The 16946-nt window shown below is 55.1% G+C and overlaps 1 protein-coding gene across 1 annotated transcript; it reads left to right on the top strand.

Moving 5' to 3' along the window:
- The first annotated feature begins 326 nt into the window (after window positions 1-326).
- MAN2B1 (mannosidase alpha class 2B member 1) lies at window positions 327-15619 on the top strand. Its single transcript, XM_027084862.1, has 24 exons — window positions 327-527; window positions 1232-1334; window positions 1508-1681; window positions 2044-2237; window positions 2852-2984; window positions 3205-3350; window positions 3796-3912; window positions 6793-6878; window positions 6963-7083; window positions 7163-7241; window positions 7455-7564; window positions 7822-7929; window positions 8195-8311; window positions 9449-9622; window positions 10734-10831; window positions 10914-11031; window positions 12606-12724; window positions 12815-12916; window positions 13093-13180; window positions 13359-13439; window positions 13866-14093; window positions 14544-14699; window positions 14795-14897; window positions 15388-15619. The coding sequence occupies exons 1-24, from the start codon at window positions 366-368 to the stop codon at window positions 15495-15497; spliced, it is 3027 nt and encodes a 1008-aa protein (XP_026940663.1). The 5' UTR covers window positions 327-365; the 3' UTR covers window positions 15498-15619.
- Window positions 15620-16946: the final 1327 nt, after the last annotated feature.

The raw sequence follows: 16946 nt of genomic DNA, 5'->3' as shown, positions 1-16946 counted from the left end.
GGAAAATCTGAGACCTCTGCGCCCAGGGGGAACAAAAGGGCACTCGAAGTCCACATGGAGGCCACACAGAGGCCACGAGAGGCTAAAGGCTCGTCTGGCCGAACCAGCACCCCGAGAGTGGGACGCGCCCAGCGCCTCCTTGCGCTCCTAGCGCCCGCATTGTCCCCAGCGGTACCCAAAACTACCGCCTTGGTCTCGTGACGCGCCGGGCCACTCCCTAGCCCCGCCCCTCCGGTGCCCATTGGCCAAGCCGGGTTCTGGAGGCGGGGCGTTTACCCTGCCCCCGGCAGGCCCGGGAACCCCCGGGAGGCGGAGGCGGAGGCGGAGGCGGCGGCGCTTGCGGCGGCGGCGGCGGCATTAGAGCCATGGCCGCTGACGCGCGGTCTTCGGGGGTCCGCGCTGGCGGCGGCCGGGGCGCTGCGGGGTCCCGGACGAGCTCCTGGTCGCTGTGGCCACCGCTCCCGCCTCTCTCCTTTCTCTTTTTGTTGTTGCTGACGACGCCCAGCGCTTGGGCCGCGGGATACCAGGTGAGCGCGGCCAGCGAGCGGAAATGTACAAGAGCCAGAGTGAAGCCTCCAGTAGGGTCCGGAGGTGTGGGTGGGTCTGTTTTGTGGGCGCCTAGTGAATGGTTGCTAATATGACAGTGTGGTCTGAGTGCATGCTTTGCTTTGTGTCATTGAGAAGTCTGGCTGTGCGTGTCTGAGAATGGGGCTGTCTGTGGCTGCTTCCCTTGCTTCTGGACTTTGCACGCATTTACCTGTGTGGCTGGATGTGAGCGGGCGAGCAGCTGTATGTGTGGCGAGGACTGGTGGAGAGCTGGGAGTCAGCTGCCAGAAGTTCTAGCTTGGCTCCTCCACTTCCTGGCTGCGTGATCTTGGCCAAGTCACTTCACCTCTCTGATCCTCAGTGTCCTCATCTGAAAACTGGAGATAATGTCGCCCCCACCCCGCAGGCTGACTGCTTGGTATTTGCAAATGCTTAATAAGCATTAGCTACTACTATTATTTCCACAGGGTGTGAATAAGAGGTGCTCTGAGAAGTTGTGTCAGGTGGGAGTTGCATCTGTGACACAACTATGTGTGTCCTCCCTGGGAGGGGCTGGCCCCACCTGAGCCACTTGCCTCTAAATCGAGGCTCACCTTATGTCCTCCCCAACGCCCCACTGCAGCCTGCCTCTTACCTTGGGGTTACTGACAGGGTATGTGTGTTTGTGTTTGGGGTCCCTGTGCAGACATGCCCCAAGGTGGAGCCGGACATGCTGAATGTGCACCTGGTGGCCCACACACATGATGACGTGGGCTGGCTCAAGACGGTGGACCAGTACTTCTACGGCAGTGAGTAGAGGGTGGGGACTGACCCCTAGGACTCCCACGGCCCCTCGGAGCCCCTCGAATTCTTTTTCAGCCCTGGACATTAGGGTGGGGGCAATACCCAGCTTGGGCTTCTGTGTCTAGGATTATGCCCCTTGGCTTGCTGGTCCCTGACTGCCTGACCCCTATTCCCATAGTCAAGAATGATGTCCAGCACGCGGGTGTGCAGTACATCCTAGACTCGGTCATCTCTTCCCTGCTGGCGGAGCCCACCCGCCGCTTCATCTATGTGGAAATCGCTTTCTTCTCCCGTTGGTGGCGACAGCAGACAAATGCAACGCAGGAAATCGTGCGGGACCTGGTGCGACAGGGTGAGGCTGCCCTAAGGAAGTGAAAAGAGGAAACCCAGACCAGCTTCTGTTTCCACTACTCTGGCTTCTGAGATTTTTATCATACCAAGTGCTGCCTGTATGTGGCTGCACCTGCCTGGAATTTCTCTGTATTTGGAGAACTCCTGTGCGTCCTCTAAGGCCCCACCTCCAGTGAATCCTCTGGAAAGCCTGCCATGCCAGGAGGGCTTCTGTTCAGTATCTCTCTACACTGGCCTGGGAGTGACCCCTCTTCGCCTCTCAGGCCTGGGCATGCAGGCAGGTCTTCTCGTCCCCGGCATCACCAACCCCGGCCCCACTCCTGGCCCTGACAGCTGACTTGGACTTTGCCCCTCCCGGCACAGGACGCCTAGAGTTTGCCAATGGTGGCTGGGTGATGAACGATGAGGCGGCCACCCACTATGGAGCCATCATCGACCAGATGACACTCGGGCTGCGCTTCCTGGAGGACACGTTTGGCAGCGACGGGCGCCCCCGTGTGGCCTGGCACATCGACCCCTTCGGCCACTCTAGGGAGCAGGCCTCGCTGTTCGCGCAGGTCTTTTCCTGGCCCCTTGGGCCAGCCCCTTCATTCCCTCTGACTCCTCCCCCGGTCACTCAAGCCCCTCCCTTCCCTGAAAGTTCACTCAGACCAGGCCCTGCCCCTGGCCCTCTGGCCCCTTGAGACCCTGCCTCTTGGGTGACCTGTGAATCCCATTCCTTTTCTGCTCTGGCCTTGACCCTTCTCTGCCCCAGCCTAGGCTGACCGCCCCCCCGCCACCGCACCCTCACGTCCAGCTGGCTCCTCCCCCCCCTCCCCGACCCCACCCCGTCTGCTCTGATCCTGGCTCCTCCCCAAGTGGGGTGGCAGGCGAATGCCTGCCGTTTTGCAGCCGGCTTCATTACCTGTGCCATGACCCTGCCTCCTTCCCGTGCTTAGGCTGCGGAAGGTGGAGGTGGGTTCTAGCGTTGCACCAGCTCCCTCCCGGCGCTCCCGCAGGACTTCCGACCCTCCCCAAGTTCAAAATGAACTGGAGGGCCTCCCTGGTTTTAGACCTGGTTTTTCTATCCGTGCTCTGAAGGGGTGGCGGTTGGTGAGGAGAGGGCTAGGCCCTTATTTATCCTGCCCTGTCCTGCTCTCCCATCCCACTCTTCATCCTGCTCCACCTCCAGATGGGTTTTGACGGCTTCTTCTTCGGACGCCTGGATTATCAAGACAAGAGCGCGCGGAAGGAGAAGATGGAAATGGAGCAGGTGTGGCGGGCCAGCGCCAGCCTGAAGCCCCCCGCCGCGGACCTCTTCACCAGTAAGGGGGTGGAGTGGGGAGAGGGCTGCCCCCACGCTCAGAAGGGCCCTGGGCTTGGTTTTATAGCCAGCTGTCATTGTCTTGAAATTCTTCATAATTTAGGAACAAGGGCCCGGCATTTGCACTTTGCACTGGGCCCTGCAAATTCTGAAGTCCGTCCCCTGTGGGGCCTGGCAGGTCTAGGGGGTGGGGCCACCCCTGAGCCTGGTGCGGCCCACAGGTGTGCTCCCCAACATTTACAACCCACCGGATGGTCTGTGCTGGGACACGCTGTGTGCCGACAGGCCCTTTGTGGAGGACCCACTCAGCCCTGAGTACAACGCCAAGGACCTGGTCCATTACTTCCTGCAGTTGGCCACTGCCCAGGTAACCTGGTACCCAGAACCTGTGCCTCTAGTGTACATGCACGGGGCCCTTCCACCGGCCCAGGCAATCCCTAGCACCTCCTCACCATCCTCGGAGGAAGGTAGTGTTCCTTTCACCATCACTATGCCCTCCTCCTGGATTTGTGTGTGTTCCTGACTAGAAATGCGGACCCCTTCACCACTGCACACCTCCACCATGATCATGAGACAGCATGGCACGGTGCCTCAGTACCCACGTCTGGGTGGTGAGCCCAAGAGAATTACCCAACAGCTTGTGGCTATTTTTCTGTTATGTCCCTCTGCTCTCACGTGACACACTTCCACCCCTGCCCCCCCCATGCCTCTTTGCGCCCACATTCTTGACCACGTATATATCGAGACACAGCTGTCCACAGGGGTGGCTCAGGACACCCTGGCCTGAGGACACCCCCCCATCCCACCTACAGGGCCAGCACTACCGCACCAACCACACTGTGATGACCATGGGCTCAGACTTCCAGTATGAGAATGCCAACATGTGGTTCAAGAACCTTGACAAGCTCATCCAACTGGTCAACGCCCAGGTGAGTGTGCCTACCCCGTGGGCACCTGTGCTTGTATCCCTGGGCCTTGGGTCACGTACATTATCTATGGCTGCTATCTTAGTTTTCTATGGCTGCTTTAACAAATTACCACAAACTTAGTGGCTTAAAACAACAGAAATCATGTTATCTTACAGTTCTGTAGGTCACAAGTCTGACATGGGTCTCACTGGGCTAAAATCAAGATGTCAGCAGGGCTGCGTTCCTTCTGAAAGCTCTAGGGAAAAGTCTCCTTGCCTTGTCCAGCTTCTAGAGGCTGCCCGCTTTCCTTGGCTCATGGCCCCCTCTTCCATCTTCAAAGCCAGCAACACAGCTCTCTGACCCTGCCTCTGGTGTTACATCTCTTTTTCTCACTCTCACTTCTTTCTCCTCCCTCTTCAACTTTTAGAGACCCTTGTGATTACATTGGACACACTAGATAATCCAGGATAATCTCTCTAGTTTAAGGTCAGCTGATTAACAGCCTTAATTCTGCAGGCTTAATTCCCTTTTGCCATGTAACCTAACATAGTCACAGGTTCTGGGGATTAGGACATGGACATCTTTTGGTGGCCATTATTCTGTCTACCGTGGATGTATTGATGTGGCCTCTGTAAATGGTCTGTGGCTGTGTGGGCAGGCATTCACTCTCCCATCAGCACAGAACCTCGTCTCCCCTCCCCCATCATTTCATCCCCAGAGTTGTCTACTGGCACAGTCTTTTTTATTTTTATTTTTTTAAAAAAATTATTTATTTATTAATTTATTTTTGGCTATGTTGCGTCTTCGTTGCCGTGCGCGGACTTTCTCTAGTTGTGGCAAGTGGGGGCTACTCCTCGTTGCGGTGCGCGGGCTTCTCATTGTCGTGGCTTCTCTTGCTGTGGAGCATGGGCTCTAGGTGTGCAGGCTTCAGTAGTTGTGGCACATGGGCTCAGTAGTTGTGGCTTGCAGGCTCTAGAGCTCAGGCTCAGTAGTTGTGGCGCACGGGCTTAGCTACTCCGCGGCATGTGGGATCTTCCCGGACCAGGGATCGAAACTGTGTCCCCTGAATTGGCAGGCAGATTCTTAACCACTGTGCCACCAGGGAAGCCCTGGCACAGTCTTTAATGTCCTCACCTTCCACGCGCTCCCTGCATTGCTGTTTCACCAAAAACAGCTCTCAGTAACGTAATCAAGGGCCTTCCAGAAGACATTTCCCAATCTTCCCCAAGCCCCTGGTCCCTGAGGAGGCTTCAACACCTTGACTACTTCCTCCTGCAAATACCATGTTCCTGGGCTGCCAGAAGATCACACTCTTTTGGTTTTTCTCCTGCCTGCTCCTTCACACACTCCATTTTACTGGAAATGGAGTTCCTTGGTTCAAATCCTGGTTTTGCCACTTACTGGCTCTGTGACCTTGAGGAATGTTCTTAAGCAGTCAGTGCCTCAATTTTCTTATCTAGGAAATGGGCATAATGGTGGTTCCCAGCTGACAGGGCTATTGATGAAAGTTTAATGAGTTCATTTGCATAGACCAGTAGACCAGTGCCAGGTAAATAATAAGTATTACGGTTGTTTATTATTATTATTTGGGGCTGAAAATTTGCTGCTGCTTAAGACATCAGTTGCAACTGGTGTTGCTTCTGTAGGAAGCCTTCACCAGGCCCCAGCCGAGCTCTTGCTCTTTCCTCTGTGCTCACAGGAGTCCCCACAAATACCTGTGATGATACATCTAGGCTGACTGTAACCAACTGACTATCTGTTCAGTTTCTCTCCTCTGCACTTGGCTGTGAATACCGTGAGAGCAGGGTTAGCCTTTGGTTGTAAATTGTGTCCACAGTCCTGAGCATGCTGCAGAATCAAGTGATTGTTTGCTCAGTGAACACAGTGTGTGTGTATGTAAATCTGTACATGAGTGTGTGTTCAGGGGTGTAAATGTGCGTTTGCACATAAAGGCATGTAGTCCTATGCACTTCTCTTCATTCACTCAAGTGTTTGTTTTATTTTTTAAATTATAGTTGATTTACAATATTGTATTGTATTACAAATATTGTATTAGTTTCAGGTGTACAGCAAAGTGATTCAGTTATATATAATTTTTCACGTTATTTTCTATTATAGGTTATTATAAGATGTCGAATATAATTCCCTGTGTTATACAGTAAATCCTTGTTGCTTATGTACTTTATGTATAGTAGATTATATCTGTCAATCCTATACTCCTAATTTATCTCTCCTCCCCTCCCTTTCCCCTTAGGTAACCATAAGTTTGTTCTCTATGTCCGTGAGTCTGTTTCTGTTTTGTACATAGATTCATTTGTATTATTTTTCAGATTCCACATATAAGTGATATCATATAGTATCTGTCTTTCTCTGACTTCACTAAGTATAATATTCTCTAGGTCATTCAAGTGTTTATTGAGCACCTACTGTGTACGAGGCACTGGGGACACAACTCGAGCAGAACAAACATCCTTTAACTCACGGAGGTCACCTTCTTGTTCCTCCACCTCCCTCAGTTGAAAGTGAGCCTCCATTCATTATAACAGTTGTGTCATCTGGCAATAACCTTACAGTGCTGAGGAGTTATTATTCCTGTCCTATAATGTCATATTTAGTTTTTCCATGAAAGTTTTAAATAATAAAATTGGAATTATTTAAAGCTTAGTAAAATCTCAGGTTTATTGTTGCATCCCTGAAATTCTTTCCAGGCTGGTAATATTTAGCTTTGGCCAACATTCATTTTCACACTTGGCCATTGGTTTGCACTCAAACTGTGTATTAAGAAAGAGAATCTGAACCGACTGGATGCATGAATGTGTGCACGTGTGTGTGTAAGTTTGTGCACACTTGTGGGTCCCCCCCTGCCCGGGCTCCTGAGCTCACACAGACACCTCCCCGCAGCAACAGGCCAACGGGAGCCGCGTCAATGTTCTCTACTCCACTCCAGCCTGTTATCTCTGGCAGCTGAACAAGGCCAACCTCACCTGGTATTTGGGGGGACTGGGGAGCCTGGGGATGGGTGGCATGCCCTGTGGGTCATGACCCTGCCCTCAATGCTGCTGCCGTTGCAGGTCGCTGAAAGAGGATGACTTCTTCCCTTACGCCGACGGCCCCCACATGTTCTGGACCGGTTACTTTTCCAGCCGGCCAGCCCTCAAACGCTATGAGCGCCTCAGCTACAACTTCCTGCAGGTAGGTGGGCGCCAGGCTCAAGGGGGTGGCTCAGGGGTCCTGACAGACCTGGTGCCCCAACATACCCCCTGCTCTACAGGTGTGCAACCAGCTGGAGGCGCTGGCGGGTCCGGCAGCCAACGTGGGACCCTATGGTTCCGGAGACAGTGCACCCCTCAGTAGGTGTCCAGCGGGTGAGGGGACGGGGGCGAGGCTGAAGCTGGACTCCAGACCTCCACTGCCCCCTCGGGTCCCTTCTTTTTTTTTTTTTTCGAGTCCCTTCTTAAAGCCCCTAAGAACCCAGCCTGCCAGCACATGACTTTTCACGTCTCCTTGGGGTCGGGGGCCAAGAGTCCTGCGGAGACCCCACCCGGCTCACCGTCTGCCTGCAGATGAGGCGATGGCCGTCCTCCAGCACCACGATGCGGTCAGCGGCACCTCCCGCCAGCACGTGGCCAATGACTACGCTCGCCAACTTGCAGAAGGCTGGGGGCCCTGCGAGGTGCGAGGGCGGAGCCTGGGAGAGGCGGAGACAGGAAGGGGCAGGCCCTGGAGCAGAAGGGGCGGGGCCAGTACGGGGCGTGGTCGAAAACAGCGGAGTGGTGTCTGGAAGGGCTCGTGGGGCGGGGCTTGTGGAAGGAGGGGCGGGTCCTGGGATGGGAGGGGCGGAGAAGGCAGGGGCGAGGCTGGGGGCGGGGCGGCGAGGAGGAGACGCGCTTGGTGGCCGCAGCATACCTTCCACTTTACGCGCCTCCCCAGGTTCTCTTGAGCAATGCGCTGGCGCGGCTCAGTGGCTCCAAGGAGGACTTCATGTTCTGTCGCAAGCTCAACATCAGCGTTTGTCCGCTCACCCAGACCTCAGAGAGCGTGAGGCGGCCTGGACGGGGAGGGGCGGGCCCGGGGGACCGTCCCGTGGATGGTGGGTGGGACGGCAGCGCGGAAAGGAGGCGGGGAGGCCTCAGCGAGTTGCTAATCACTCTGGGGCGAGATCACTGGGGGCTCAGTGAAGCTGCGGCAGGACGGAGACCAGTGTACCACTTGGGGGTTTGAATCACCCAGGGACGTTGCTGCACATGGTGAGTGGGTTTGCAGAAGGCGTATTGTGACCCATGCCTGCTCTGATCCACCCCAGTTCCAGGTGACCATTTATAACCCCTTGGGGCGGAAGGTGGATTGGATGGTGCGGCTGCCTGTCAGCAAACACGTTTTTCTCGTGAGGGACCCCAGTGGCACAGTTGTGCCCAGCGATGTAAGGCCACTCAACAAATATTTTTCCCTGAATACCACAACCCATGAATACCTAAGCCCTTGGAAACCTCCCGCCATGAGCATTTCTCCCTTCTCCCCATGGACACTTCCCCCAGGTTTATTTCCCTCCATGGATCTCTCCTTCCATGGACACCTCCCTCTCTTGAATACCTCCCCCTCCATGGATACCTTCTGCTCATTACTGTCTCTTCTTCTGAATATCTTCCCCCTCTACCCCTTAATATCACACCCCCTTGGGAACATTACCCCCTCTCATGAGTATCTTCCCCCTCCCTTTTTAAAAATGTATTTTATTTATTTATTTTTGGCTGCGTTGGGTCTTTGTTGCTGCACGTGGGCTTTCTCTAGTTGCTGAGAGCGGGGGCTATTCTTTGTTGTGGTGTGGGGGCTTCTCATTGCGGTGGTTTCTCGTTGCGGAACACAGGCTCTAGGCGCGTGGGCTAAAGTAGTTGTGGCACGCGGGCTCAGTAGTTGTGGCGCACAGGCTTAGTTGCTCCGCAGCATGTGGGATCTTCCCGGACCAGGGCTTGAACCCGTGTCCCCTGCATTGGCAGGCAGATTCTTAACCACTGCGCCACCAGGGAAGCCCTCTTCCCCTTTAAATATCTCCCCGTTAAAAAGTTTCCTGTTTATGAATATTCCCCTCATCCTGGAAGGCCTCTTCCCACTAACCTCTTCCTCCCCCAAGAATCTGTCTTTCCCTCCCTCCCCTGTGTCAAGGATCTCTTCCTGAATTTACTCCCTCACTTCTCCCACTTCCCACAGTAGCTCCACCCTCCTAGTGGATTTTTCCCACCTTATGAATCTTTGCAATCATTTTTTTTTTGGGCCATGCAGCTTGCAGGATCTTCGTTCCCCAATCACAGATCGAACCCATGTGCCCTCTGCAGTGGAAGCACAGAGTCCTAACCAGTAGACTGCCAGGGAATTCCCTCTTTGCAATCTTTAACTCAGCATTTCTGACACTCGCATCCCTTCTGCCCAACTCCTAAATTTCCTCTCCCCATCCTGGAACTCTTTCCCCTCCTCAAGTTTGACCCCTCCCTGTATGTGTGGTGTGGCTTTATATGTGTACTCAACAGCTTCTTGACTTGGTTTCCTTCCTCCCTTACCCAAGGTGGTGATGATTCCCAGCTCAGACAGTCAAGAGCTGCTTTTCTCAGCCTCAGTGCCTGCCTTGGGCTTCAGCATCTACTCAGTAACCCAGGTGCCTGGCCAAAGCCCCCAGGCCCACATCCACCATCCCAGATCCCAGAAGCCCTGGTCTCGTGTCTTGGTCATCCAGAATGAGGTGAGACCCTATTCATATCCCCTTCCATTCCTGGGTGACAAATTTGAGATGTGGAAGTAAGCCACAGGGACCCTGGGCCAGTGGGTCTTAGGTTCATGGTCTAGCATCATCAGCCCCCCATTGTGTGTCCTCAAGGGAGTGACCGTCTTCCTTTGAGCCTCAGTGTCCTCTCCTGGGGCTGTTATGAGGACCCAATGTAATCATGGGTGACACTTGACAGAAATGTCAGAGCTGATGGAGGTAGGGTTTTGCAAATTAAGTGAGGCATGTCAGAGACTTGGGGGAGGGAGCCGTGTGGCCATTTTCGGGGAAGAGGGATCCAGTCAGGTAGGGAGCAGCAGACACAAAAGCCCTCAAGTAGGCGGGTGATGGGTGTTCAAAGAACACTCAGTGTGGCTGAAACAGGGTGTTGGGGTGGAGGTGATAGGTCAGATCATGTGAGCCTTAAGGGAAGGCTGAGGGGAGGACTCTGGCTTTTACTGTGAAGGAACCACGGGAGAAACAGGGTTGCATTAAGACTCTTGTGGGTCCTAGCACTTTGGCCTTTGTGGGTCCCTCCTTCCATAAAAATATGTTAATTATATTTCATGATAGTATGGATATTAACATGAATATTAACCATGCAGAATTCAATATAATATATTCATTATTATTTCATTCAGGTTTTCTTCTGAACCTAAAAGAAATTGAGATTTATACCTTTCCACGGGCCCTAAAAATCTTGTGGGTCCTGGCACTGTGGTTCCTCTGTCAGTTGCATAAGCAGCCTGGGTCCCAAGCAGATGGGCTGTGATCTCACTTCTGGTGTTACAGGCACCTTTTGGCAGTTATGGGGGGAAAAGACTGGGGAGCGAGCATGGAAGGTGGGAGATCAGGAAGGGGTTGGTTGCAGTCCACGAATGCCATTGAGGTGGTGAGAAGTGGTCAGATTGAGGGTAAGGTAGAAAGTGGAGCTGTTCAGATTTGCTAAAAGAGTCAGAGGTGAGGAGTAAGAGAGAGAGAGGAGGGAAGGGTGGGTGACTCCAGGGTTTTCTCCTGAGCCCCAGGAAGGATGAAGCTGCCGTTGGCTGAAGCGGTGGTCATTAATGTCTGTCCACCCATTTCTCCCCAGTACATCCGGGCTAGGTTTGACCCTGACTCAGGGCTCTTGATGGAGTTGGAGAACCTGGACCAGAACCTCCGGCTGCCTGTTCGCCAAGCCTTCTACTGGTGAGGGAGGACCACCAGGTAAAGGAACAGGTGTGAGCAGAGCTGGGGTCCCTTGCCTGACTCTCACCTGCCCTGGCCCCAGGTACAACGCCAGTACAGGCAACAATCTAAGCTCCCAGGTCTCAGGTGCCTACATCTTCAGACCCAACCGACAGCAACCACTGCTTGTGAGCCACTGGGCTCAAACCCACCTTGTGAAGGTAAGGGGTTAAGACTGATGAGTGGGCACTTGGGGATGGGGCATGTGAGGGGTGTGTGTGTGGAGGGTGGTGTGCCATGTGTGCAGTGAGGGGAGGATTTATATCTCCAACAAATAAGAAGGCTAAGACCCGAGGGGAATACTTGAGGATCCTCCCACAGGGTTGATATTCATGGCTGGTTGTGTGACAGTTACGCCATGGAAGCACATAGAAAGGCATTCACATCTGTTGTGAATGTCAAGATTATACTTAGCTTTTGAAATTGGGGGTGGGATGCTCCCATTTGGCCAACAGATAGGGAGAGCCAGGGGTAACTGCTTGCAGATTTCATCAAGGATCTGTGGTAGGAGGGGATTTTATCTGGGGTGGACATTTAAAGGTTCACACTTGGATAGGGCTTGGGTGATTCTAACTTAGGGTGGATATTTGAGGGTGCATCTGGCTGGGAACAGGGGCTTAGGCTTGTGGGGTTTCCTGGGGCCTCTCGTTGACGTTTCCTCTTAGGGTGGGAATGGGGCAGGTAACGGAAAGCCTCACATTTGACATGATTCTCCTTGAGGTGAACACCTGCATACCTGGGTCACTGTATGAGGATATAGTTTTGCTTCCTGTAACAGAGTTACCCAAATTAACCATGCCTAAAACAAGATGGAAGTTTCTTTCCATCTAATGGAAAGTCCGGGCAGGTGGGATGGTTCAGTAGTCATCTAGTCTTCTATCATTTTTTATTTTTTAATTTTTAAAAATTTTTGGCTGCTTTGGGTCTTCATTGCTGCGTGCGGGCTTTTTCTCTAGTTGCGGAGAGCAGGGGCTACTCTTCATTACGGCGCGCAGGCTTCTCATTGTGGCGGCTTCTCTTGTTGTGGAGCATGGACTCTAGGCGCGTGGGCTTCAGTAGTTGTGGCACTCGGGCTCAGTAGTTGTGGCTTGCGGGCTCTAGAACACAGGCTCAGTAGTTGTGGCACACGGGCTTAGTTGCTCTGTGGCATGTGGGATCTTCCCGGACCAGGGCTCGAACCCATGTCCCCTGAATTGGCAGGCAGATTCTTAACCACTGTGCCACCAGGGAAGCCCTAGTCTTCTATCTTATTGCTCTACCCTCCTTAGCATTCAGCTTCCACCTCATGGCCCAAGATGGCTGCTCAAGCTCCAGCCATCACATTTGCATTTGAGCCAGTGGAAGAGGGAAAGGGGAAAGGAACATTGTTCACACCACTTTAACTGAGCCAAACATGGTCACGCAGCTACTCAGAACCTCAGGGAAGACGAAACAGTACAATCTATTCCCAGTAGCCATGTGCTAAGCTAGAATCCTGTTCTAAGGAGGGGAGATAGGGTAATGATGGGCAGCAAGCATGTATGCCAAACTCAAAATTTACATGGCTATGACTGCGGTACAAAGTGTGGGCATCACACCTAGGCAGGTGGGGGAGGTGGGTGGGGCTCCCAAGCTATCAGTGGGGTTGACCCTGATGTAGGCCTTTATGAGCTTCACAGCAGGGGTGGACATTTGCAGGGCTTACCTCTGCTCAGCTGCACGCTTACACCTGCCCTTCACCCCCATGTGCTTGCAGACAGCCTTGGTGCAGGAAGTGCACCAGAACTTCTCAGCCTGGTGTTCCCAGGTGGTTCGTCTGTACCCGGGACAGCGGCACCTGGAGCTGGAGTGGACGGTGGGGCCAATACCTGTGGGGTGAGTGGTGGAGGCTGGGAGTGGGGGCTGAGTGAAGGGCAGAGTGGAGTTAAAGTGAGGCTCACCACCTTGCCATCCCATTGGGTATAGTGATGGCTGGGGGAAGGAGGTCATCAGTCGCTTTGACACTGTGCTGGAGACAGACGGACTCTTCTACACTGACAGCAATGGCCGGGAGATCCTGGAGAGGAGGTGGGGTGATTGGGGGCACTGAGGGGTGGTCTGTGGTCTTTTGGGGCCCAGGGCCAGTGGGGGCACCTGCTGATCCTAATGAGTGTGGGAGGGAGAGGGTGAAGGGGGAGTGAGGAGTGGGTGAGCGGGGAAGGGGAGCCAGACCCCGGGCCTGATCAAATCCCACCCCACCCCAGGCGGGATTATCGACTCACCTGGAAGCTGAACCAGACTGAGCCAGTGGCGGGAAACTACTATCCAGTTAACAGTCGCATTTACATCACGGTACCCATCCCCCATCCTGCTCCCCACATCTTCCTGACACCCCTTTACAGAGCAGGGGTTATCTCTCATTCTTAACATCTCCCAACTGTTCTCAGCAGTCTCCACCATCCTTGTGGGGCCTGCCTGGGGGCCAGGGCTGGCCGGCAGTGCAGCCCCTCACTCACCCCTTGCCCCCCAGGATGGGAACATGCAGCTGACTGTGTTGACTGACCGCTCCCAGGGGGGCAGTAGCCTGAGTGACGGCTCCTTAGAGCTCATGGTGAGTGGTCCGAGCCCCATCTAAGTCAGGGTCCTCCTACCAGTTCCCTCCCTGGCCCCCTGCAGGACCTTGAAGCCAGTTTCTGTTGCTAGGTGCACCCCTCCGTTTGTGGTCCCCGCTAAGCGGAGCCCTCCATTCCTATGTGAGACATTTACTCCGTGCTTTTATCCAACCCTTACCCAAGCCTCCCCTCCAGGCCCTGATTTGCCCTATCCACGCCCCCATTAGATCCTTACCTCCCGCTGTCCTAGTACCTTGTTAGGTCGGATCCCCACTTCTACTGGGGACCTCCTACCAGACATTCGTCCTCATCCGTTCCACTCCAATCTTCAATTTTTCTTGAAATTCCCACTTGCTTTTGCCCAATTTCTGGCCCAGAAATTGGCTAGAAGGACCCTCACCCTCTCCTGGCCACTCTCCCCGCAGGTGCACAGAAGGCTGCTGAGAGACGATGCACGCGGCGTAGGGGAGCCGTTGCTGGAGGAGGGGTCGGGGCTTTGGGTGCGAGGGCGCCACCTCGTGCTGCTGGACAAGGCCCGGACCGCGGCCGCCGGGCACCGGTTACAGGCGGAGAAGGAGGTCCTGGCCCCGCAGGTGGTGCTGGCCCGAGGTGGCGGCGCCCCCTACCGCCTCGAGGTCGCCCCTCGCACGCAGGTGAGGGGCGGTGGGGCCGGCAGAAAGAGGACACGAAGGAAGCCTGCGGGGGAGGGGCGGGGTTGAGGGCGGATTTACCTAGGCTTAACTGGGACCCACCTCGCCTGCCCCTACCCGTCCTGGGGAGGACGTATGCTAGTCCAGTCCCCTTAGCTCAGCCCCGTCACCCCGGCAGCCTCGGCCCGGCCCTCTCGTCTATTCACCTCCTCCAGCCGGGTCTCTCCACTCTTCCTCCCCGTCCTAACTCAGTCTCAGACCAAATCCTTTGTGCCCCCAACCTGACACCGCCCCGTTCCCTCATTGGCTCTGTCCTGGGTGAGCCCCGCCACTCACCGGTAAGCCCCGCCCCCTCACCGCGGCCAAGGCCAGTCCCTCCACGCCGGGTCTCCGCCTCCTGACCGCCATTCAGTCCCGCCCCTCGTGGCTCAGCCCCGCGCCACTCTCCCGCAGTTTTCGGGGCTACGCCGAGAGCTGCCGCCTTCCGTGCATCTACTAACATTAGCCCGCTGGGGACCGGAGACGCTGCTGCTGCGCTTAGAGCACCAGTTCGCCGTAGGGGAGGACTCGGGCAGCAACCTGAGCTCGCCGGTGACCTTGGACTTGACGGTGAGGAGGGCAGAGGTGGGAAGGAGACAGGAGAGAGGCGGGAGGGGAAACCCCAGCTTTGTCCCAACACAGCCCGGCCCATCCACTGCCCGCAGGACCTGTTCTCCGCCTTCACCATCACCGACCTGCGCGAGACCACGCTGGCGGCCAACCAGCTCCGGGCCCACGCCTTCAGGCTCCAGTGGACACCAAACACGGGTGGGGGCCTGCCTGGAGCTGGGGGCCGGGTGGGAGGTGTGGGAATGTTGACCAGGTCCAGGTATAGAGCTCGAGGGCCTGAGTCGGTCGGTGTTCAGATCTAGGTTAGGGGTTTAAGGGACTGAGGTGGGTCCAGCAAATTAGTGGTAGTTCTTGAGGGTTTGAGAATGGAGTGCAGTCCCAAGAACAAGATTTGAGAATCTCCGTCGGTGTCTAGTTCCAGAGGCAGGCGTTGGCTTGACGGTCCTTGGGGTGGGGCTTGTGGGTGTGAGGATGGTGACCAGGCACTGGGGAGGGATTTGGGGATCTGGGGGTGGTATCTAGGCCCTGGGAAGCAGTTGAAGGGTCTGTGAGTGAGGCCCTGGGGACGGATTTAAGGTGGTATGTCTGCGTTCAGGATAGGGAGCACAGGGGTGGTGTGGGGTGGCATATAGGTGTTAAGGCAAAGGAAGTCTACGTCCCTCACTCCTTCTCCCCTCCACCTCCCCAGGCCCCACACCCCATCCTTCTCCTTCCCGGCTGCTCTCCACCACCATCACGCTACAGCCCATGGAAATCCGCACCTTCTTGGCCTCAGTCCAATGGGAAGAGGACAGCTAGACCTGGTGGAGGCAAGATTCCCCCAGAGCCTGAGCCGGGTCCTCCAGGGGCAGGGCAAACTCTCCCCCTTCTCTTGCTGCTGCTGCTACCACCAAGGAAAGCCATTAAAATGCCACTACCAAGAAAAGACTCAGGTCAAGGTGTAACTGAGCGTGGGTTTTTTTTTTTTTTTTTTTTGAAGGCAGTGGAATTTATGACCCAGAAAGGTCAGCAAACCTTAGCTGACCCTTGACCCAAGGCCTTGCAGGAAGACCACTTGCTGGTTTGAATCCTCTCACCAGAGTCTACACGATTCACACCCCACCTCACCTACCACTCTGTCCGCCACTCCTGCTTCACTCCTCCGTCCACTAGGGCTGTGACACAGCTGTATTTTTGTTTTGTTTTGTTTTTTGCCGTGCCCTGCGGCTTGTGAGATCTTAGTTCCCAGACCAGGGATTGAACCCGGGGCCATGGTAGTGAAAGCGCCGGGTCCTAACCACTGGACCGCCAGGGAAGTCCCTGACACAGCTGTTTTGAGAAGCCACTAAGGGCAGGCTTGTGCTGGTTTGTCCTGGGTCCTGGAAGCCAGACATACCCCAGGGCCTCCCATACTCTACTTTGGGGCCCTGAAGGTGGGGAATCTGGGACGTCTTGGGGTGGAGAAAGACTTAGAGGCAGGTCCCAAAGTGGGGCCTTGGACAGGTGGGCTGGAGCTTTGGGCCTCCCAGGAGACAGGTAGAGAGCCTGGTATACCCTGGTTCTGGTGTGTTCTGGAGTCTGTTACAGAGAAAGGAGGCCTTGGGATGAAACCTGAGGTTTAGAGTTGAAAGGAAGTAACTTGCCCTCCAGTTGATACAGTCTTGTGTGGTCCCCTTGAAGGCGTCTGGAGGCTGGGAGGGCATGTCGAGCCCACCTGTAGGCCATGTAGAGAACAGTGTTCGGATGCTCGGGCCCCTGATTCTCAGATGTGCCTTCAGAAAATATTTCTACATCCCCCTTGGTGGGGGAACAGGCATGAGCCTGGGCTGGCTTGGAACCCCCGGGCAGAACACACATGGGGTCTAGGTGGCAGATGTGCCTCTTGAAAAGTTTTCTAAGTCTCCCCCCTAGAGAGATAGACCAGAGAGGCCCAAGGAGGGCACCCCAGTCTATTTGCCATCCTGCATGGGGTCCAATCACCCATGCTGTGTGGGTTACAGGATCTTAGTTCTCCGGACCAGGGACTGAACCCGGGGCCATGGCAGTGAAAGTGCCAAGTCCTAACTACTGCACCACCAGGGAACTCCCATCCCCAGACTTTTAAAAATTTTATTCCAGAAGGGGAAGGCAGCAGAGCTGACTAGGACAGTCTGGGGCATGTGCCCCAGGGCTGCCTGCTGTCCTGCATCGGGTCCTGTCGTAGGAAGTGCCCACCAAAACTGCTTGTAAATATTCCTCTGGTGGCAGGGATCAGGCTGGGCCAGGCAG

Source organism: Aethalodelphis obliquidens, unplaced genomic scaffold (genome assembly GCF_003676395.1).
Source record: "Aethalodelphis obliquidens isolate GAN/ISIS:26980383/991018 unplaced genomic scaffold, ASM367639v1 scaffold53, whole genome shotgun sequence".
Classification (NCBI taxonomy): domain Eukaryota; kingdom Metazoa; phylum Chordata; class Mammalia; order Artiodactyla; family Delphinidae; genus Aethalodelphis; species Aethalodelphis obliquidens.
The sequence above is the reverse complement of the archived record's forward strand: the minus strand, read 5'-3'. Positions and strand labels throughout refer to the sequence as shown.

Coding starts and splice junctions, on each gene's coding strand:
- MAN2B1 (XM_027084862.1), top strand. CDS start 366: ATGGCCGCTGACGCGCGGTCTTCGGGGGTCCGCGCTGGCGGCGGCCGG. Junction 7,084..7,162: donor TCAGCTACAACTTCCTGCAG/GTAGGTGGGCGC, acceptor CCTGCTCTACAG/GTGTGCAACCAGCTGGAGGC. Junction 12,917..13,092: donor CGGGAGATCCTGGAGAGGAG/GTGGGGTGATTG, acceptor ACCCCACCCCAG/GCGGGATTATCGACTCACCT.